The sequence below is a fragment of the Bos mutus genome, chromosome 4, assembly GCF_027580195.1.
Source record: "Bos mutus isolate GX-2022 chromosome 4, NWIPB_WYAK_1.1, whole genome shotgun sequence".
Classification (NCBI taxonomy): Eukaryota; Metazoa; Chordata; class Mammalia; order Artiodactyla; family Bovidae; genus Bos; species Bos mutus.
In genome coordinates this window covers 68,107,507-68,125,017 of record NC_091620.1, presented here as the reverse complement: position 1 = coordinate 68,125,017, position 17,511 = coordinate 68,107,507, and the positions used below count along the sequence as shown (strand labels likewise).

The following is a 17,511-nucleotide window of genomic DNA, read 5'->3' as shown; positions in this document are numbered from 1 at the left end:
GCTGGCCAGTTTTCCTCTACCGAGGGTTTTATGACTGGCAGAACGAGCTCAGGGCCGCAGCGCACGCTCACGCGCCTGCGCTGGAGGGTCCAAAGCCCCAACGCTGGCGCGTCGCGCCTGCCCGCACAGCCTTTCCCGCGCAGGCTTACGCACTCCCCAGTGCGCAGGCGCAGATGGAACCAGTGAACAGGCAGCCTTCCAGTGCCGTGCGGAGAGGGCCCGGTGGTATGGCGGCGGGCCCCCTACGCGGTCTAGCAGTGGCCGGTGGAGGCGAGAGTAGTGACAGTGAGGATGACGGCTGGGAGATTGGGTATCTCGACCGGAAAGCTCAGGTAGCAAAGGAGGCCTTGTCTTGGCCGCACCTGGATCGGCCTTCCCTGGCCATGAAACGTCTTACTTCCTTGCCTGTGTTTCCCTAAGTTTTTTTTCCAGCGTGAATACAGGCTTTTGGACTCCAGACAAACTCGCAGTTTCCCTCTCATTTCCTTACTGTGTTTTCCATCATATACGCCTTTTTAGGTTGTCAATATGGCTCTTCTGGGTTTGAACCCCTCATTACCCATTCCCTTTAAAGATCCCTTTTTAGTTATGAATTAGACACAAATTTTGTATTTTGCCTCCCCCTGCTCAATCCCTAAAATGATGTACCTAAAACCAATCATTATTGTTTCCCAATGCGGTGGGAATGAAAATATGTATAACAAGAATTTTTTTTTTTTTTTTTAATTTTCTGTGTTCTTAGAAATTAAAAGGACCGTTACCAGTTGAAGAAAGGCAGGAAACATTTAAGAAGGCTTTGACCACAGGCAATATTTCATTGGTCGAGGAGCTCCTAGATTCTGGTGAGAGTCAAGGGATGGTTTCAAACCTCGCACAGTTGTTTCAATGCACAGGGATTCCGTGTTTTAAAAGATATGAGTTGGTTTTATAATGGAAGCACAGTGAATGTTAGTCATATCAAGTGTCCTGCATATCTTACTTGACTCTGAGTTCTCTCTGCCTTATTTTTTCCTCTGATACAAATTTGGAATGCTACTGATTACCTTCCATCAGTTCTTCCACTTCCTTCGAAAGGTCTACTCTGACTAATCCTGCCGTGCTTTGATAATCTTGACTCACTTTTCTCAACATTTATCTGACTATAATTTTGATTGTGAGTTTCTCAAGAGTTGTTCCCAGTTATGTACATTTTAGTTATAGTCTTTGCATGTGCTGGTTGTGTCAGTGTGTGAATGAAAACAAAGGAGGAATGTATCTGGATACCTTTTCCCACCTATGGCCTGTTCAGTGTGCTTCTTTGGGAAAGTCATTTTAAACCTCCAGAGCATCTGTTTCTTTATAAAACATCATAATTATGTCTTGGGTCCCATGACGTTTTTCTGTTTGCTAAATATTTTTTTAAATTACCTTGACATGGAAGTGTGAATTGTTGATATTGACTGAAATTAATCAAAGGAGTAATAAGCATCCACTGTCTGCTTGTAAATACAAAACATTCCCACACAAAATTGTATATAGCAAAATGTTTTTCTTCTATGCTAGAGATGCATGGTTTAATGGAAAGTGAATCATTTGGGAAACAGTACAGTTCTGGGTTTGATTACTAGCCTGCTACTTGGCTCTGTAATCCTGACCAAGTTAGGAAAACTTCTAAGCTTCAGTGTCCCCATTTTCAAAAGCAAGATGCATTGGATCAAAGGGTTTTTATTTTGGGGGGAGGAGAGATTAAAATGAGAGAATATATTCAAGTCTTAGAACATATAGGCATTATATAAATATTAACTGTTGTAACAAGTAAGGATTGTGTGACTTTATGGACAATGGAACTTGAGCTTGAGTTCATAGGTAAAGAATTAAATAAAATTTGAATAATTGAAAGAGGTCTAATACTAGAATATGAATACATGCAGGAGTGTGCATAATGTTGGATGGGATGGAATAGGCAGAAATTTCTTTTAGAAAAGAGAGCTTGTCTTGGGTAGTGGGACTAGATACAGTGAAGTGATGGAGTCTCTTGAAAGGACTTGAAAAGAGCTTTCTGGTAAAGTATTGTGTCAACCTTCTAAAATTTGTCTTTAATTACAAAAAATTTTAAGTTCCTTCTAACAAACCAATAACAAATAGGTTTAAGTAGAAAAACACCTTTGTCCCCACTTTAACCCCCACTATCCTTGAAGTCTCACTTTAACGTGTAACTCCTATTTTAGTATCTCCTGATTTCCTCCCAGAGGTCATCATTTAACACTTGAAAAAATATTTTTAATTTTTTGCCAAAGTCATACATATTTCCGTACTAGTTGGAAATCTTAATAAAAAAAGGAAAGCTCCTTTTGAGTCAGCCATTTTTAGTAGTCCAACAATACCTCTGGTTTTTGCTTTTCTGCTATGCACTAACATTTTCAGTTCTCTTTAAATTATTAAGTATTTTGGACACTCAAAAATGTATGGAGACTTACCTTTCTCCTCCTGGAAATTAGCATTGTCCTATAGTTGATATTTTTTATTCCTATGCATGTCTTTATACATTTACCATATGTGTATATATCCACAAACAATATAGTGTTATTTTGAATCGTTTTTTTTTTTTTAGCTATATAAAAATATCTTGTCAGTTCTTTTAAACTTATCTTTTTGCATTTATGCTTAGAACATCATGTGTTTAATAATTTACTTTTTTGAGTTTAGGGGTGATGATTACTAAGAATTTTTATACTAAAATGCCACATTTGCTTATCTTTATCTTCACATCTTTTCCTTTTTAATTTTGCTGTCACAGTTTGAGCAGTAATATCAATAAGGAAAGAATAATTTTCTCTGATCTTATTCATATGCTTTCAGTTGCAGCAGTTTAAAGAGAAAAATTTGTTAGAGAAGACAAGTTGGGACAGCAGTATATTGTTTATAGAATACTTAGTTTTCTGATGTTTTCTCCAGGGAATTATCATGTACCTTATATCAATTAAACAACTGGGAATTTGACAAATAATCTTTCAGCACCTTAGTGTTCCTACAGAAAAATACTGAGTCTTCAGAGAAATAAAGTGAGTCCTCCCTAACAAGTTTGCTTTCCTTCAGTGATATGACCTTTTGCAGATGAAATACTTTATAGCCAGACTATAAAACCTGTCAAATATAAGGTATTAAGGGAAGGCTGTATTCAGTGATTTTTCATATGCAAGTTTTCCTTCTTTGAAATACAAAGATGTTCTATTTTCTTTCTTTTCTTAAAATTAGCAGATATTTCTTAGGTTCAGGAGAGAGTTCACCATTTAAATATTGATCTCTTCATATAGCAAAGGCTTTACATAAATTTAATGGGTTATGTTCACTGCCTCATTATAACTTTGTCTTTGTGTCATATCTTCTATGCTCCTCCGTAGTCTTAGATCCAAACCTAGATTAGTTCACCAGTTTTTTTATGTGACTAAACCAATCAGTGCTATTGGGGAAAATTAGATGACTTCACGGATTTGTACCATTAATGATTGAGGGTTTTAAGGGCATCTGGCTCTCTCTCATCCTTTCTTAACAGTTATTATCCATCTCTTCCTGTCTCACTCTGGATGGTGGCTATCTAAAACTTTATCCTACTTCTCAGGCCTGATATCTCATCTGTGCTTCTTCTTACTCTAGCTTATTGTTTCATTCATTTGTCCAAAGCAAACTTGATAGTTATTTTCTTTTTCTTATGTCATTGTTTATTTTTAATGCCAGAACAGTATTCCTGATGCAATTTTAATATTTCATTAAGGCATTAACTTTCATATTATGAGCTGTATCCAAGGTTTTAATGTTTTTTTAATTAGCTTATTTTTTAATTGAAGATAATTGCTTTATAGATTTTTGTTTTTTGTCAAATCTCAACATGAATCAGTCATAGGTATACATATATCCTCTCCCTTTTGAATCCCCCTCCCATCTCTCCACATCCCACCCCCCTAGGTTGATACAGAGCACCTGTTTGAGTTTCCTGAGCCATACAGCAAATTCCCGTTGGCTATCTATTTTATATATGGTAATATAAGTTTCCATGTTACTCTTTTCATGCATCTCACCCTCTCCTCCCCTCTCCCCATGCCCATAAGTCTTATCCTCTATGTCTTTCTCCACTGGTGCCCTGTAAATAAATTCTAAAGTACCATTTTTCTATATTCTGTATATATGTGTTAGAATATGATATTTATCATCTTTCTGACTTACTTCACTCTGTATAATAGGTTCTAGGTTCATCTACTTCATTAGAACTGACTCAAATGTGTCCCTTTTTATGGCTGAGTAATATTCCATTGTGTGTATTAACTATAACTTTTTTATCCATTCATCTGTCGATGGACATCTAGGCTGCTTCCATGTTCTAGCTATTGTAAATAGTGCTGCAATGAAAAATGGAATACATGTGTCTTTTTCAATTTTGGTTTCCTCAGGGTATATGCCTAGGAGTGGGATGGGTTGGTTATATGGTGATTTTATTCCTAGTTTTTTAAGGAATCTCCATACCGTCTTCTGTAGTGACTGTATCACTTTACATTCTGACCAACAGTGCAAGAGCATTCCCTTTTCTCCACATCCTCTCCAGAATTTATTGTTTGTAGACTTTTTGATGATGGCCATTCTGACCTGTGTGAGGTGATATCTCATTGTAGTTTTGATTTGCGTTTCTCTAATAATGAGAGACATTGAGCATCTTTTCATGTGTTTGTAAGCCATCTGTATGTCTTCTTTGCAGAAATGTCTGTTTAAGTCTTTTTCCCACTTTTTGATTGGGTTGTTTGTTTCTCTGGCATTGAGTTGTATGAGCTGATGTATATTTTGGAAATTAATCCTTTGTCAGTTGTTTCATTTACTATTATTTTCTCCCATTCAAAGAGTTGTCTTTTCACCTTGTTTATAGTTTCCTTTGCTGTGCAAAAGTTTTTAAGTTTAATCAGGTCCCACGTGTTTACTTTTGTTTTTATTTCCATTACTCTAGGAGGTGAGTCATAGAGGATCTTTCTTTAATTTATGTCATCAAGTGTTCTGCCTATGTTGTCCTCTAAGAGTTTTATAGTTTCTGATCTTACATTTAGGTCTTTAACCCATTTTGAGTTTATCTTTGTGTATGGTGTTAGGAGGTGTTCTAATTTCATTCTTTTACATGTAGCTGTCCAGTTTTCCCAGCACCATTTATTGAAGAGGCTGTCTTTGCCCCATTGTATACTCTTGTCTCCTTTGTCAAAAATAAGGTAGTCATAGGTGCCTGGGTTTATTTTGGGGCTTTCTATCTTGTTCCATTGGTCTATATTTCTGTTTTTGTGCCAGTACCATACTGTCTTGATGACTGTAGCTTTGTAGTATAATCTGATGTCAGGAAGGCTGATTCCTCCAGCTCCATTTTTCTTTCTCAAGACTGCTTTGGCTATTTGGGGTCTTTTGTGTTTCCATATGAATTGTGAAATTTTTTGTTCTAGTTCTGTGAAAAATGTCATTGGTAATTTGATAGGGATCATGTTGAATCTGTAGATTGTATTTAATAGTATAGTCATTTTCACAATATTGATTCTTCCTACCCAGGAATGTGGAAAATCTTTCCATCTATTTATGTCATCTTTGATTTCTTTCAGTAGTGTCTTATAATTTTCTGTGTACAGTTCTTTTGTCTCCTTAGGTAAGTTTATTCCTAGATATTTTATTCTTTTTGTTGCAGTGGTGAATGGGATTGATTCTTAATTTCTCTTTCTGATTTTTCATTGTTAGTATATATAAATAGAAGTGATTTCTGTGTATTGATTTTGTATCCTGCAACTTTGCTAAGTTCACTGATTAGCTCTAGTAATTTTCTCATATTATCTTTAGGGTTTTCAATGTACAGTATCATGTCATCTTCAAACAGTGAGAGCTTTACTTCTTTTCTGATTTGGATTCCTTTTATTTCTTTTTCTTCTCTGATGGCTATAGCTAGGACTTCCAGAACTATGTTGAATAATAGTGATGAAAGTGGATACCCTTGTCTTGTACCTGATCTTAGGGGGAATGCTTTCAGTTTTTCACCATTGAGAATGTTTGCTGTAGGCTCATCATATATGGCCTTTACTATGTTGAGGTAGGTTCCTTTTGTGCCCCTTTTTTTAAGGGTTTTAATCATAAATGGGTGCTGAATTTTGTCAAAGGCTTTTTCTGCATCTGTTGAGATTATTATATGATTTTTATCTTTCAGCTTGTTAATATGGTGTATCACATTGATTGATTTGCATATATTGAAGAATCCTTGCATCGCTGGAATAAACCCAGCTTGATCATGGTGTATGAGCTTTTCGATGTGTTGCTGAATTCTATTTGCTAAAATTTTGTTGAGGAGTTTTGCATCTGTGTTCATCAGTGATATTGGCCTGTAGTTTTCTATTTTTGTGTTGTCTTTGTCTGTTTTTGGTATCAGGGTGATGGTGGCCTCATAGAATGAGTTTGGAAGTGTTCCTTCCTCTGCAATTTTTTGAAAGAATTTTAGAAGGATAGGCATTAGCACTTCTCTAAGTGTTTGGTAGAATTCTCTTGTGAAGCCATCTGCTCCTGGGCTTTTGATTTTTGGAAGATTTTTTATCACACTTCAATTTCAGTGCTTGTAATTGGGTTGTTCATAATTTCTATTTCTTCCTGGTTCAGTCTTGGAAGATTGAACTTTTCTAAGAATCTGTCCATTTCTTCCAGGTTATGCATTTTATTGCCTTATACTTGTTCATAATACTCTCCTATAATCCTTTGTATTTCTGCATTGTCTGTTGTAACCTCTCCTTTTTCATTTCTAATTTTGTTGGTTTGATTCTTCTCTCTCTTTTTCTTGATGAGTCTGGCTAAAGGTTTGTCAATTTGGTTTATCGTTTCAAAGAACCAGCTTTTGGTTTTATTAATCTTTACTATTGTTTCTTTCATTTCTTTTTCATTTATTTCTGCTTGGATCTTTATGATTTATTTCTTTCTACTAATTTTGGGGGTCTTTTTTTCTTCTTTTTCTAGTTGTTTTAGGTGCAAAGTTAGGTTGTCTATTTGACGGGTTTTTTTGTTTGTTTGTTTCTTGAGGTAGGATTGTATTACTTTAAACTTCTTAGAACTGCTTTTGCTGCATCCCATAGGTTTTGAGTTGTCGTGTTTTCATTGTTATTTGTTTCGAGAAATTTTTTTATTTCCCTTTTTATTTCTTCAGTAACCTGTTGGTTATTTAGAAATGTCTTGTTTAATCTCCATGTGTTTATGTTTCTTACAGTTTTTTTCTTGTAATTAATATCTAGTTTCATAGCGTTACGGTTGGAGAAGATGTTTGATATGATTCAAATTTTCTTAAATTTACTGAGGTTTGATTTGTGACCCAAGATGTGGTCTATCCTGGAGAATGTTCTATGTGCACTTGAAAAGAAGGTGTATTCTTCTGCTTTTGGATAGAATGTCCTGAGATATCAATGAGATCCAGCTCATCTAATGTATCATTTAAGACTTGCATTTCCTTATTAATTTTCTGTTTTGATGATCTGTCCATTGGTGTGAGTGGGGTGTTTAAGTCTCCTACTATTATTGTGTTACTGTCAGTTTCTCCTTTTATGTCTGTTAGTGTTTGTCTTATGTATTGAGGTGCTCCTATGATGGGTGCATAGGTATTTACAATTGTTATGTCTGCCTCTTGGATTGATCCCTTAATCATTAGGCAATGTCCTTCCTTATGTCTTGTAGTATTCTTTATTTTAAGGTCTATTTTGTCTGATAATGAGGATTGCTACTCCAGCTTTCTTTTGCCTCCCATTTGTATGGAATATATTTTTCTGTCCTCTCACTTTCAGTCTATATGTGTCTTGAGGTCTGAAGTGGGTTTCTTGTAGACAGCATATATATAGGTCTTGTTTTTGTATCTATTCAGCCAGTCTGTGTCTTTTGGTTGGAGCATTAATCCATTTACATTTAAAGTAATTATTGATATATATGTTCCTATTGCCATTTTCTTTAATTGTTTGGGGTTGATTTTGTATATCTTTTTCCTCTCTTGTTTTTCTTGACTATATGCTGCTAAGTCGCTTCAGTCGTGTCTGACTCTGTGTGACCCATAGACGGCAGCCCACCAGACTCCCCCATCCCTGGGATTCTCCAGGCAGGAATACTGGAGTGGGTTGCGACTATATAAGTCCCTTTAACATTTGTTGTAAAGCTGGTTTGGTGGTACTGAATTCTCTTAAGTTTTGCTGGTCTGAAAAGCTTTTTATTTCTCAATCAATTTTGAATGAGATCCTTGCCAGGTACAGTAATCTTGGTTGTAGATTTTTCCCTCTCAGTACTTTAAATATATCCTGCCATTCTCTTCTGGCCTGCAGAGTTTCTGCTGAAAGATCAGTTGTTAAATGTATGGTGTTTCCCTTGTATGTTACTTTTTGCTTTTCCCTTGCTGCTTTTAATATTCTTTCTTTGTGCTTAATCTCTGTTAATTTGATTAGTATATGTCTTGCATGTTTCTCCTTGGGTTTATCCTGTATGGGACTTTGTGCCTTTTGAACTTGATTATTTCCTTTTCCATGTTGGGGAAATTTTCGACTATAATCTCTTCAAAATTTTTCTCATACCCTTTATTTTTCTTTTCTTCTTCTGGGCCCCCATAATTCAAATGTTGGTGCGTTTGATATTGTCCCATAGGTCCTCACTTTTTTTCATTGTTTTTACTTTATTCTGCTCTTCAGAAGTTATTTCCACCACTTTATCTTCCAGCTCACTGATTCGTTCTTCTACTTCAGATATTCTGCTATTCATTCCTTTTAGGGTATTTTTAATTTCTGTAATTGTGTTTTTTGTCTCTGTATGTTTATTCTTTAATTCTTCTAGGTCTTTGTTAATTGATTCTTGCATTTTCTCCATTATGTTTTCAAGGTTTTTGACCATCTTTACTATCATCATTCTGAATTCTTTTTCAGATAGTTTGCCTATTTCCTCTTCATTTATTTGGACTTATGTGTTTATAGTTTGTTCCTTCATTTGTGTAATATTTCTCTGTCTTTTCATTGTTTTTTTTTAACTTACTGTGTTTGAGGTCTCCTTTTCCCAGGCTTCAAGGCTGAATTCTTTCTTCGTTTTGTTTTCTGCCCTCCTAAGGTCGGTCCAGTGGTTTGTGTAAGCTTGTATAGGGTGAGATTTGTGCTGAGTTTTTTTGTTTGTTTTTCCTCTGATGGCCATGGATGAGTTAGGTGGTAATCGGGTTTGCTGATGATTGGGTTTGTATTTTTGTTTGGATGAGGTGTCCTACACAGGGTGGTTGGGTGATGCCAGCTGTTGTATTCAAATAGTTTCCTTTGTGTGAGTTCTCACTATTTGATACTCCATAGAGTTAGTTCTCTGGTAGTCTAGGGTCGTGGAGTCAGTGCTTCTACTCCAAAGACTCAGGGCTTGATCTGTGAAAAGTTCTGCTCCATAGTTTAAATTCTGTTCTTGGTCCTTCTCAAGAGTCTTTTGACCTCTTAGCTCTGCTTCTTTCTGTGTTGTTTCCACTTATGATAGGTTCTCCAGTTAGATGGACAAAAGGCTTCTGACAGCACTAGACTCGTGTCCCATCCTCTGAGCAACCCCAGCCGAAAAAACGTACCCCTTCCTCAAAAGTTTCAAGCAAAGAATCTGATATTGTCTATTTATTCTTTTTTAACACCTCTCTTCCTCAAAGTAACTTTACATTCCACTAACCGTGCCTTTGAACTATCCTTTTGTATTCCTTCTCTTTCTCAACTGCCCTTGCTCTGACTTTTGCTTGGACTTGAAACCTCATTACCAGGTCTCCCTGCCTCCTATCCCACTCTCAGCAGTGGTACCTAAATTGTCTTCTTATAATACAATTGTAATAATGTAAGTCTCTGAATCACAAAGTACAGTCTACATTTCTTAACAGAGCTTTCATAATCAAACCCTAACCTACCTTTTTAGCCTCATATTTGGCCAGTAACCCATGGTTAAATTCTGCATTCAGAAGGAAGTTAAGAGAGTTTTAATAAGGAGTATTTTTGATATTTGCCACCATAGACATGTGTGATAATATTCTAACTAAAAAGACATTTTTACATCTGTGAAACTTCCCAACTGCCCTAGAAAGGAAAAGGTAGCATGTAAAAACCTGTCCTAATATAGATAACATATTGTATGAAAAAAAGCCTTCCTGGTAGCTCAGTGGTAAAGAATCTACCCACTAATGCAGGAGATGTGGGAGACATGGGTTCAATCTCTGGTCAGGAAGATCCCCTGCAGAAGGAAATGGCAACTCACTCCATATTCTTTCCTGGAAAATCCCACGGACAGTGGAGCCTGGCAGGTTACAGTCTATGGGGTTGCAAAGAGTCAGAAACCACTGAGCAGCTGAAAAACAAATATATGAAAAATATATCTGACAGATCCAGTCTCTTGAAATATAGTGACATGGAAGTGAACTATCACGAAAGTGAAGTTAGCTATTTTATTATTGGAGAAGGCAATGGCAACCCACTCTAGTACTCTTGCCTGGAGAATCCCATGGACGGAGGAGCCTGGTAGGCTACGGTCCATGGGGTTGCTAAGAGTCGGACATGACTGATTCACATATAAAATTATTTTCTATTTTTCTTAAGCCGTTACTACCAAGAAATGCCCTTCCATTGTGAAGTACATGGTGTATGTCACTGTGTGCAGTGCTTTTAACATATTAATGTGACATGGATTTGTTTGTTTTGGTGAAGGACTTTTAAAAGCTTGTTTTTGTGTTAACAGGCATCAGTGTAGATACCAGCTTTCAGTATGGTTGGACTTCCCTTATGTATGCTGCTAGTGTTTCCAATGTAGAACTGGTTCGGGTCCTTCTGGACAGAGGTGCTAATGCAAGCTTTGATAAGGGTAAGATGTTTTAAATATTTAAAATATGTGAACATTTACTTTGTATACGTCTCTATTTAGAAACCAAATTACATTCTCTTTGGGGTAGTGATATATACTTTTTCCATGCTCTATTTTCATATATTCACTTCAAATTAAAACTTGGCTCTTAAAAAATCATAATAAGGGTAAAATGAGGTAACTGATTATTTTTACTGTGATTTTCTTGATCCCCAAGCAACTATTATGCAAAGTGAAAGAAACTTAAAGGAGTTTTTAAAAAATATCTTCCTGTTAGTTACATAAACAGAAAACCAAATTAGAAACCATAGATATTTTGAAAAACCCTTCCAAAGAGGTAGATTCCATTTATATTACCATTATAACTGATTATGTTATTAATATGTACCTTTAAAATCTGTGCTAGAGAGTTTTGGTTATTTTTATGGTAAAACACAGTGAAAGAAAACATTGAAAAACTGGTAATTTAGTGGAAAATTGCTTGAAAATCAGTCTTTTGAATTTACAACTCAATTCTGAGTTATATCATTTAAAAATTGTTTAAAAGATAATTATTAAGTCCATTTCTTTGTTATTAAATAATTTCTATTTATTATTGCTTTGAATAAGAGTATATGTGCAAATCCTATTTAATTATATTGAATAACTATTTTTACATGTTTACAATAGACAGATTTACTTTTTAATTCAGATATAGTTTTCATATTAACTTTGTACTGCATTTGATATTTGTAAGATCATTTCTATTCTGTTTTCTCATATATATATTTTATATAATTTCATGTCTTAGCAATAGTTCTCTGTTTAATCTGTTGCTGTGGTAGGTTTTTCTTTTTATTATGTCATTTAAAATATCACTAAATGAAAGCTATACTTAAATTTTTGAAACTGTAAAATGTTCTGCCCAAAAAATTGATCAGTAGTTTTCTTTCTTTGCTTTTTGTAAACAGAGAATACCTTACAGTTATAAAACATTTTTTGCCCAGCATGTCTTCATAAATTATTTTGTGTATCTCACAGGCCCACTCAGGTAGAGGGCAGACATTAGCTTCTCAACTGTAAGTTAAATCTACTAAGAGACTAAGATATCACTGGAGTCATAGTTTATCAGTGACAGAACTGGGACCAGAATCTAGATTTCTATGTTTGGTCAATAATGAACCACAAATATAAACCATGGCTGGCATGACTTAGTTTAAGTTCCCCAGTTCTTACTTGAGAATTATTTTTTGTCTTTTAATTAACCCTGATCTCCACTGATGCCATAGGAGGCAATGGAAGAAGAGTTTTAGGAAATGGGATGAGCTGAGAGAGATCAAGTACGCAAGGACTAAAAAGAAACCAATAGGTGTAGCAGTTAGGACATCTTCAGTAGGAGGGTTTGGGCGTGAGCCAGATATCAGTGAGTTGTTAAATGAGTGAGAAGAAAAGAAGTGAAATCAGAGAATATCAATCATTGTTTTTTATCCATGTGTTCAAGGCAAATTTTAATCAAGCAAAAACTGTTCAGTTCCAGGTGGTAAATCTGCACAGAGCCCATGCTCTGAACCACTTTCCTATCCTCTTAAAGAAATGAGAATAGGGAAAGGAAATTAATAAGTGAATTGTAAATATACTTTGGAAATTGTTCATCACTCATCTCATTTTTAGGTGAAGGAATACAAAATTACCTATTAAGAACAAGAGATTTGGGAATGAGTTACAGAAGTTTAAGAATGCAATAAATATTTAGAATGTTTTGAATGATAAAAGAAGTCAGCTAGTTACAATTTCTGATGTGTGTGGGGTTTTCCTCACTTTTCCTTTCATTATAGATAAGCAAACTGTTTTGATTACTGCATGTTCTGCTCGTGGCTCAGAGGAAAAGATCTTGAAGTGTATAGAGCTACTACTTTCAAGAAATGCTGATCCAAATGTCGCTTGTAGGTAAGAATCTTACTGTTTGTTCAAAAATGATGAAGATGTACTTTTCTTTGATTATTAGTCTTTTCTTTGTTAAACATTTGACAGCATGATTTTTTAAAAATCATAACCAATGTGTGTTTACTTGGCCATATAACTGATGAATGAAAATAGGTCATAAGGTCATGATTCCAATTGTATAAGTGTGTCAAAGGACAGTTATATCATCAAAAGTAGTCTTTCATATTTTAATTTTAGAAGAATGTCCTAAGAAGTTGAAGTGAGCGGAAGAAAGACAATTATTAACTGTATCACTTTCCTTTGAATTACACACTCAAAAGAATATGATAATTGAGCTATAATAGTAAAGCCTCTTCGGAGAAGGCAATGGCACCCCACTGCAGTACTCTTGCCTGGAAAATCCATGGACAGAGGAGCCTGGTAGGTTGTAGTCCATGGGGTCGCTAAAAGTCAGACACGACTGAGCAACTTCACTTTCACTTTTCACTTTCATGCATTGGAGAAGGAAATGGCAACCCACTCCAGTGTTCTTGCCTGGAGAATCCCAGGGACGGCGGAGCCTGGTGGGCTGCCGTCTATGGGGTCTCACAGAGTCGGACACGACTGACACGACTTAGCAGCAGCAGTAGTAAAGCCTCTTAGCATTCTTTTTATAAACACTTATCAACAGAAGTCTGTTTCAGTGTGTAAAATAGCATAGAAGCCCTTTTGTATTCTGTAGATATAATGAAAATGACAGAGTCTTAGTCTGTATATAATATGAAAAAAAGAAAAAGAGAATTTTACCTGTATTATAGACAGGAAGATAATTCTAGATCTTAAAATGGAAGTGATTCACTAGTCAAATGTACCACTTGGTTCTAATTGCACTAAAGGTGAAGAGAAGAATAAAAATTAGGAAAAAACTATTGAGTTCCCTTTGTTGTTCAGTCACTCAGTCCTGTTGGTTTGCAACCCCATGAATTGTAGCATGCCAGGCTTCCCTGTCTTTCACCATCTCCTGGAGTTTGCTCAGACTCATATCCATTGAGCCAGTGATGCTGTCCAAGCATCTTATCCTCTGTTGCCCCCTTCTCCTCCTGACTTCAGTCATTCCCAGTATCAGAGTTAGCTCTGCGCATCAGGTGGCCACAGTATTACAGCTTCAGCTTCAGCCTCAGTCCTTCCAATGAATAGTCACGGTTGATTTCGTTTAGGATTGACTGGTTTGATCTCCTTGCAGTTCAAAGGACTCTCAAGTCTTCCCTAGCACCACAGTTCGAAGGCATCAGTTCTTCGGTGCTCAGCCTTCTTTATTATCCAGCTCTCATGTCCATACATGACTACTAGAAAAACCATAACTTTGACCAATATGGACCTTTGTCAGAAAGTAATGTCTCTGCTTTTTAATATGCTATGTAGATTTGCCATTGCTTTTCTTCAGAGGAGCAAGCAAGTCTTTAATTTCATGACTAGTAACCATTAACACTGATTTTGGAGCCCAAGAAAATAGTCAGCTACTGTTTCCATTGTTTCCCTGTCTATTTGCCATGAAGTGATAGGACCAGATGCCATGATCTTAGTTTTCTGAATGTTGAGTTTTAAGCCGGCTCTTTCATGCTCCTCTTTCACCTTCATCAAGAGGCTCTTTAGTTCCTCTTCGCTTTCTGCCATAAGGGTGGTATCATCTGCATATCTGAGCTTATTGATATTTCTCCCAGCATTCTTGATTCCAGCTGGTGTTTCATCCAGCCCAGCATTTCTCATAATGTACTCTGCATATAAGTTAAATAAGCAGGGTGACAATATACAGCCTTGATGTACTTCTTTCCCAATTTGGAACCAGTCTGTTGTTCCATGTCCAGTTCTAACTGTTGCTTCTTGACCTACATACAGATTTCTCAGGAGGCAAGTCAGGTGGTCTGGTATTCTCACTTCTATAAGAATCCTCCACAGTTTGTTGTGATCTACATAGTCTAAGGCTTTAGCATATTCAATGAAGCAGAAGTAGATGTTTTTCTGGAATTCTCTAGCTTTTTCTGTGATCCAGCAGATGTTTGTAATTTGACCTCTGGTTCCTCTGTCTTTTCTAAATCCTGCTTGTATATTGGGAAGTTCTTCATTCACATACTATTGAAGCCTAGCTTGAAGGATTTTGAGTATTATTACTTTGCTAGCATGTGAAATGAGCTCAGTTGTACAGTAGTTTGAACATTCTTTGGCATTGCCCTTCTTTGGTACTGGAATGAAAACTGACCTTTTCCAGTCCTGTGACCATGGCGAAGTTTTGCTGGAATATTGAGTGGAGCACTTTCATAGCATCATCTTTAAGAATTGCTCAGCTGGAATTCTATCACCTCCACTCTCTTTGTTCATAGTGATGTTTCCTAAGGCCCACATGACTTCACACTCCAGGATGTCTGGCTCTGGGTCAGTGATAACCACTTTACCATCGTGGTTATCCAGGTCATTAAGATCTTTTTTTGTATAGTTCTGTCTATTCTTGTCATCTCTTCTTAATATCTTCTGCTTCTGTTAGGTCCTTAGTGTTTCTGTCCTTTATTTTGCCCATCTTTACATGGAATATTCCCTTTGTATCTCTAATTTTCTTGAAGAGATCTCTACTCTTTCCCATTCTGTTGTTTTCCTCTATTTCTTTGCATTGTTCACTTAAAAGGATTTCTTATCTCTCCTTGCTGTTGTCTGGAACTCTGCATTCAGATTGGTATATCTTTCCTTTTCTCCTTTGCTTTTTGCTTCTCTTCTTTTCTCAGCTATTTGTAAGGCCTCCTCAGACAACCATTTTGTCTTTTTGTATTTATTTTTCTTGGGGATGGTTTTGATCACTGCCTCCTGTACAGTGTCATGAACCTCTGTCCATAGTTCTTCAGGCACTCTATCATATCTAATCCCTTGAATCTATTTGTCACTTCCACTGTATAATCATAAGGGATTTGATTTAGGTCATACCTGAATGGCCTTGTGGTTTTCTCTACTTTCTTCAATTTAAGTCTGAATTTTGTAATAAGAAGTTCATGATCTGAGCCACAGTCATGTCCCAGTCTTGTTTTTGCTGGCTGCATAGAGCTTCTCCATCTTCGGCTACAAGGAATATAATGAGTCTGATTTTGGTATTGACAACTGGTGATGTCCACATGTACAGTTGTCTGTTGTGATGTTGGAAGAGGGTATGTGCTATGACTTGGGGGTTCTCTTGCTAAAACTCTGTTAGGCTTTCCCCTGCTTCATTTTGTACTCCAAGGCCAAACTTGCCTTGTTTCTCTAGGTATGTCTTGACATCCTGCTTTTGCATTTCAGATGATGAAAAGGACATCATCTTTTTGTGTGTTTTTGTTGTTAGTTCTAGAAGGTCCTGTAAGTCTTCATAGGACCATTCAACTTTAGCTCTTTCACCATTAGTGGTTGGGGCATAGACTTGAATTACCGTGATGTTGAACGATTTGCCTTGGAAACTAACCAGGATCATTCTGTTGTTTTTGAGCTTGTACCCATGTACTGCATTTCGAACTCTTTTGTTGACTGTGAGGGCTACTCCATTTCTTCTCAGGGATTCTTGCCCACAGTAGTAGATATAATGATCATCTGAATTAAATTTGCCCATTCCGGTCCATTTTAGTTCACTGATTCCTAAAAGGTCGATGTTCACTCTTGCCATCTCCTGTTTGACCACTTCCAATTTATCTTGATTCATGGACCTAACATTCCAGGTTCTTATGTAGTGTTCTTTATAGCATCAGACTTGACTTTCACCATCAGAGACATCCACAGCTGAGCGTTGTTTCCACTTTGGCTCAGCCTCTTCATTCCTTCTGGAGCTATTTCTCTGCTTTTCTCCAGTAGCATATTAGACACCTTCCAACCTGGGGAGCTCATCTCTCAATGTCATGTCTTTTTGCCTTTTCATACTGTTCATGCGGTTCTCAAGGCAACAAGGCTGAAGTGGTTTGTCATTGCCTTCGCCAGTGGACCACATTTTGTCGGAACTCTCCACCATGACCCATCCATCTTGGGTGGCCCTAAACAGCATGACTCATAGTTTCATTGAGTTGGGCAAGGTTGTGGTCCGTGTGATCATTTGGTTATATTTCTGTGATTGTGGTTTTCTGTCTGCCCTCTTATGGATGAGGATAAGAGGCTTCTGCAAGCTTCCTATTGGGAGGGACTGGCTGTGGGGAAAACTGGGTCTTGTTCTGGTGGGCAGAGCCATGCTCAGTAACTCTTTGATCCAATTCTCTGCTGATGGGTGTAGGGCTGTATTCCTTCCCTGTAGTTGAGGCCAAACTATGGTAGGGGTAATGGCGATAATGGCAACATCCTTCAAGAAGACTTTTGCCAGCACGTCCGGCCTCCTTGGACTACTGTAGTCAGTATCCTGACCCTGCGGTAGGCCCCTGTCAACTCACACCTCTGCCAGAGACTCTCAAGCACACACAGACAAGACTGGCTCAGTCTTCTTTAGGGGTCACTGCTCCTTTCTCCTGAGTCTTGGTGTGCACAAGATTTTGTTTGTGCCCCTCAAGAGTCTGTTTCCCCAGTCCTTTGGAAGTTCTGTAATCAAATCTTGCTGACCTCCAAAGTCAGATTCCCTGGGGATACTCAGTCCCTTTGATGGGAAAGGGACTTCCCAGGTTGGGAGGTCTGTTGTGGGGCCTAGAACTTTTGCAGCAGTGTGAGAACTTTGTTCTCCAGTTTGTGAGTTGCCTGCTCGGCAGCTCTATAGTGGGGTTAATGGTGCTG

General features: G+C 37.1%; 1 protein-coding gene across 1 annotated transcript in view; it reads left to right on the top strand.

The window, feature by feature from the left end:
• Positions 1 to 227: 227 nt before the first annotated feature.
• Positions 228 to 17,511, top strand: part of ASZ1 (ankyrin repeat, SAM and basic leucine zipper domain containing 1) — a 76,054-nt gene continuing 58,770 nt past the window's right edge. The window contains exons 1-4 of the mRNA XM_005899143.2: positions 228 to 332; positions 743 to 842; positions 10,729 to 10,851; positions 12,666 to 12,777. Coding sequence (XP_005899205.1) covers positions 228 to 332; positions 743 to 842; positions 10,729 to 10,851; positions 12,666 to 12,777 — 440 coding nt within the window. The remainder of the gene's footprint in view (positions 333 to 742; positions 843 to 10,728; positions 10,852 to 12,665; positions 12,778 to 17,511) is intronic.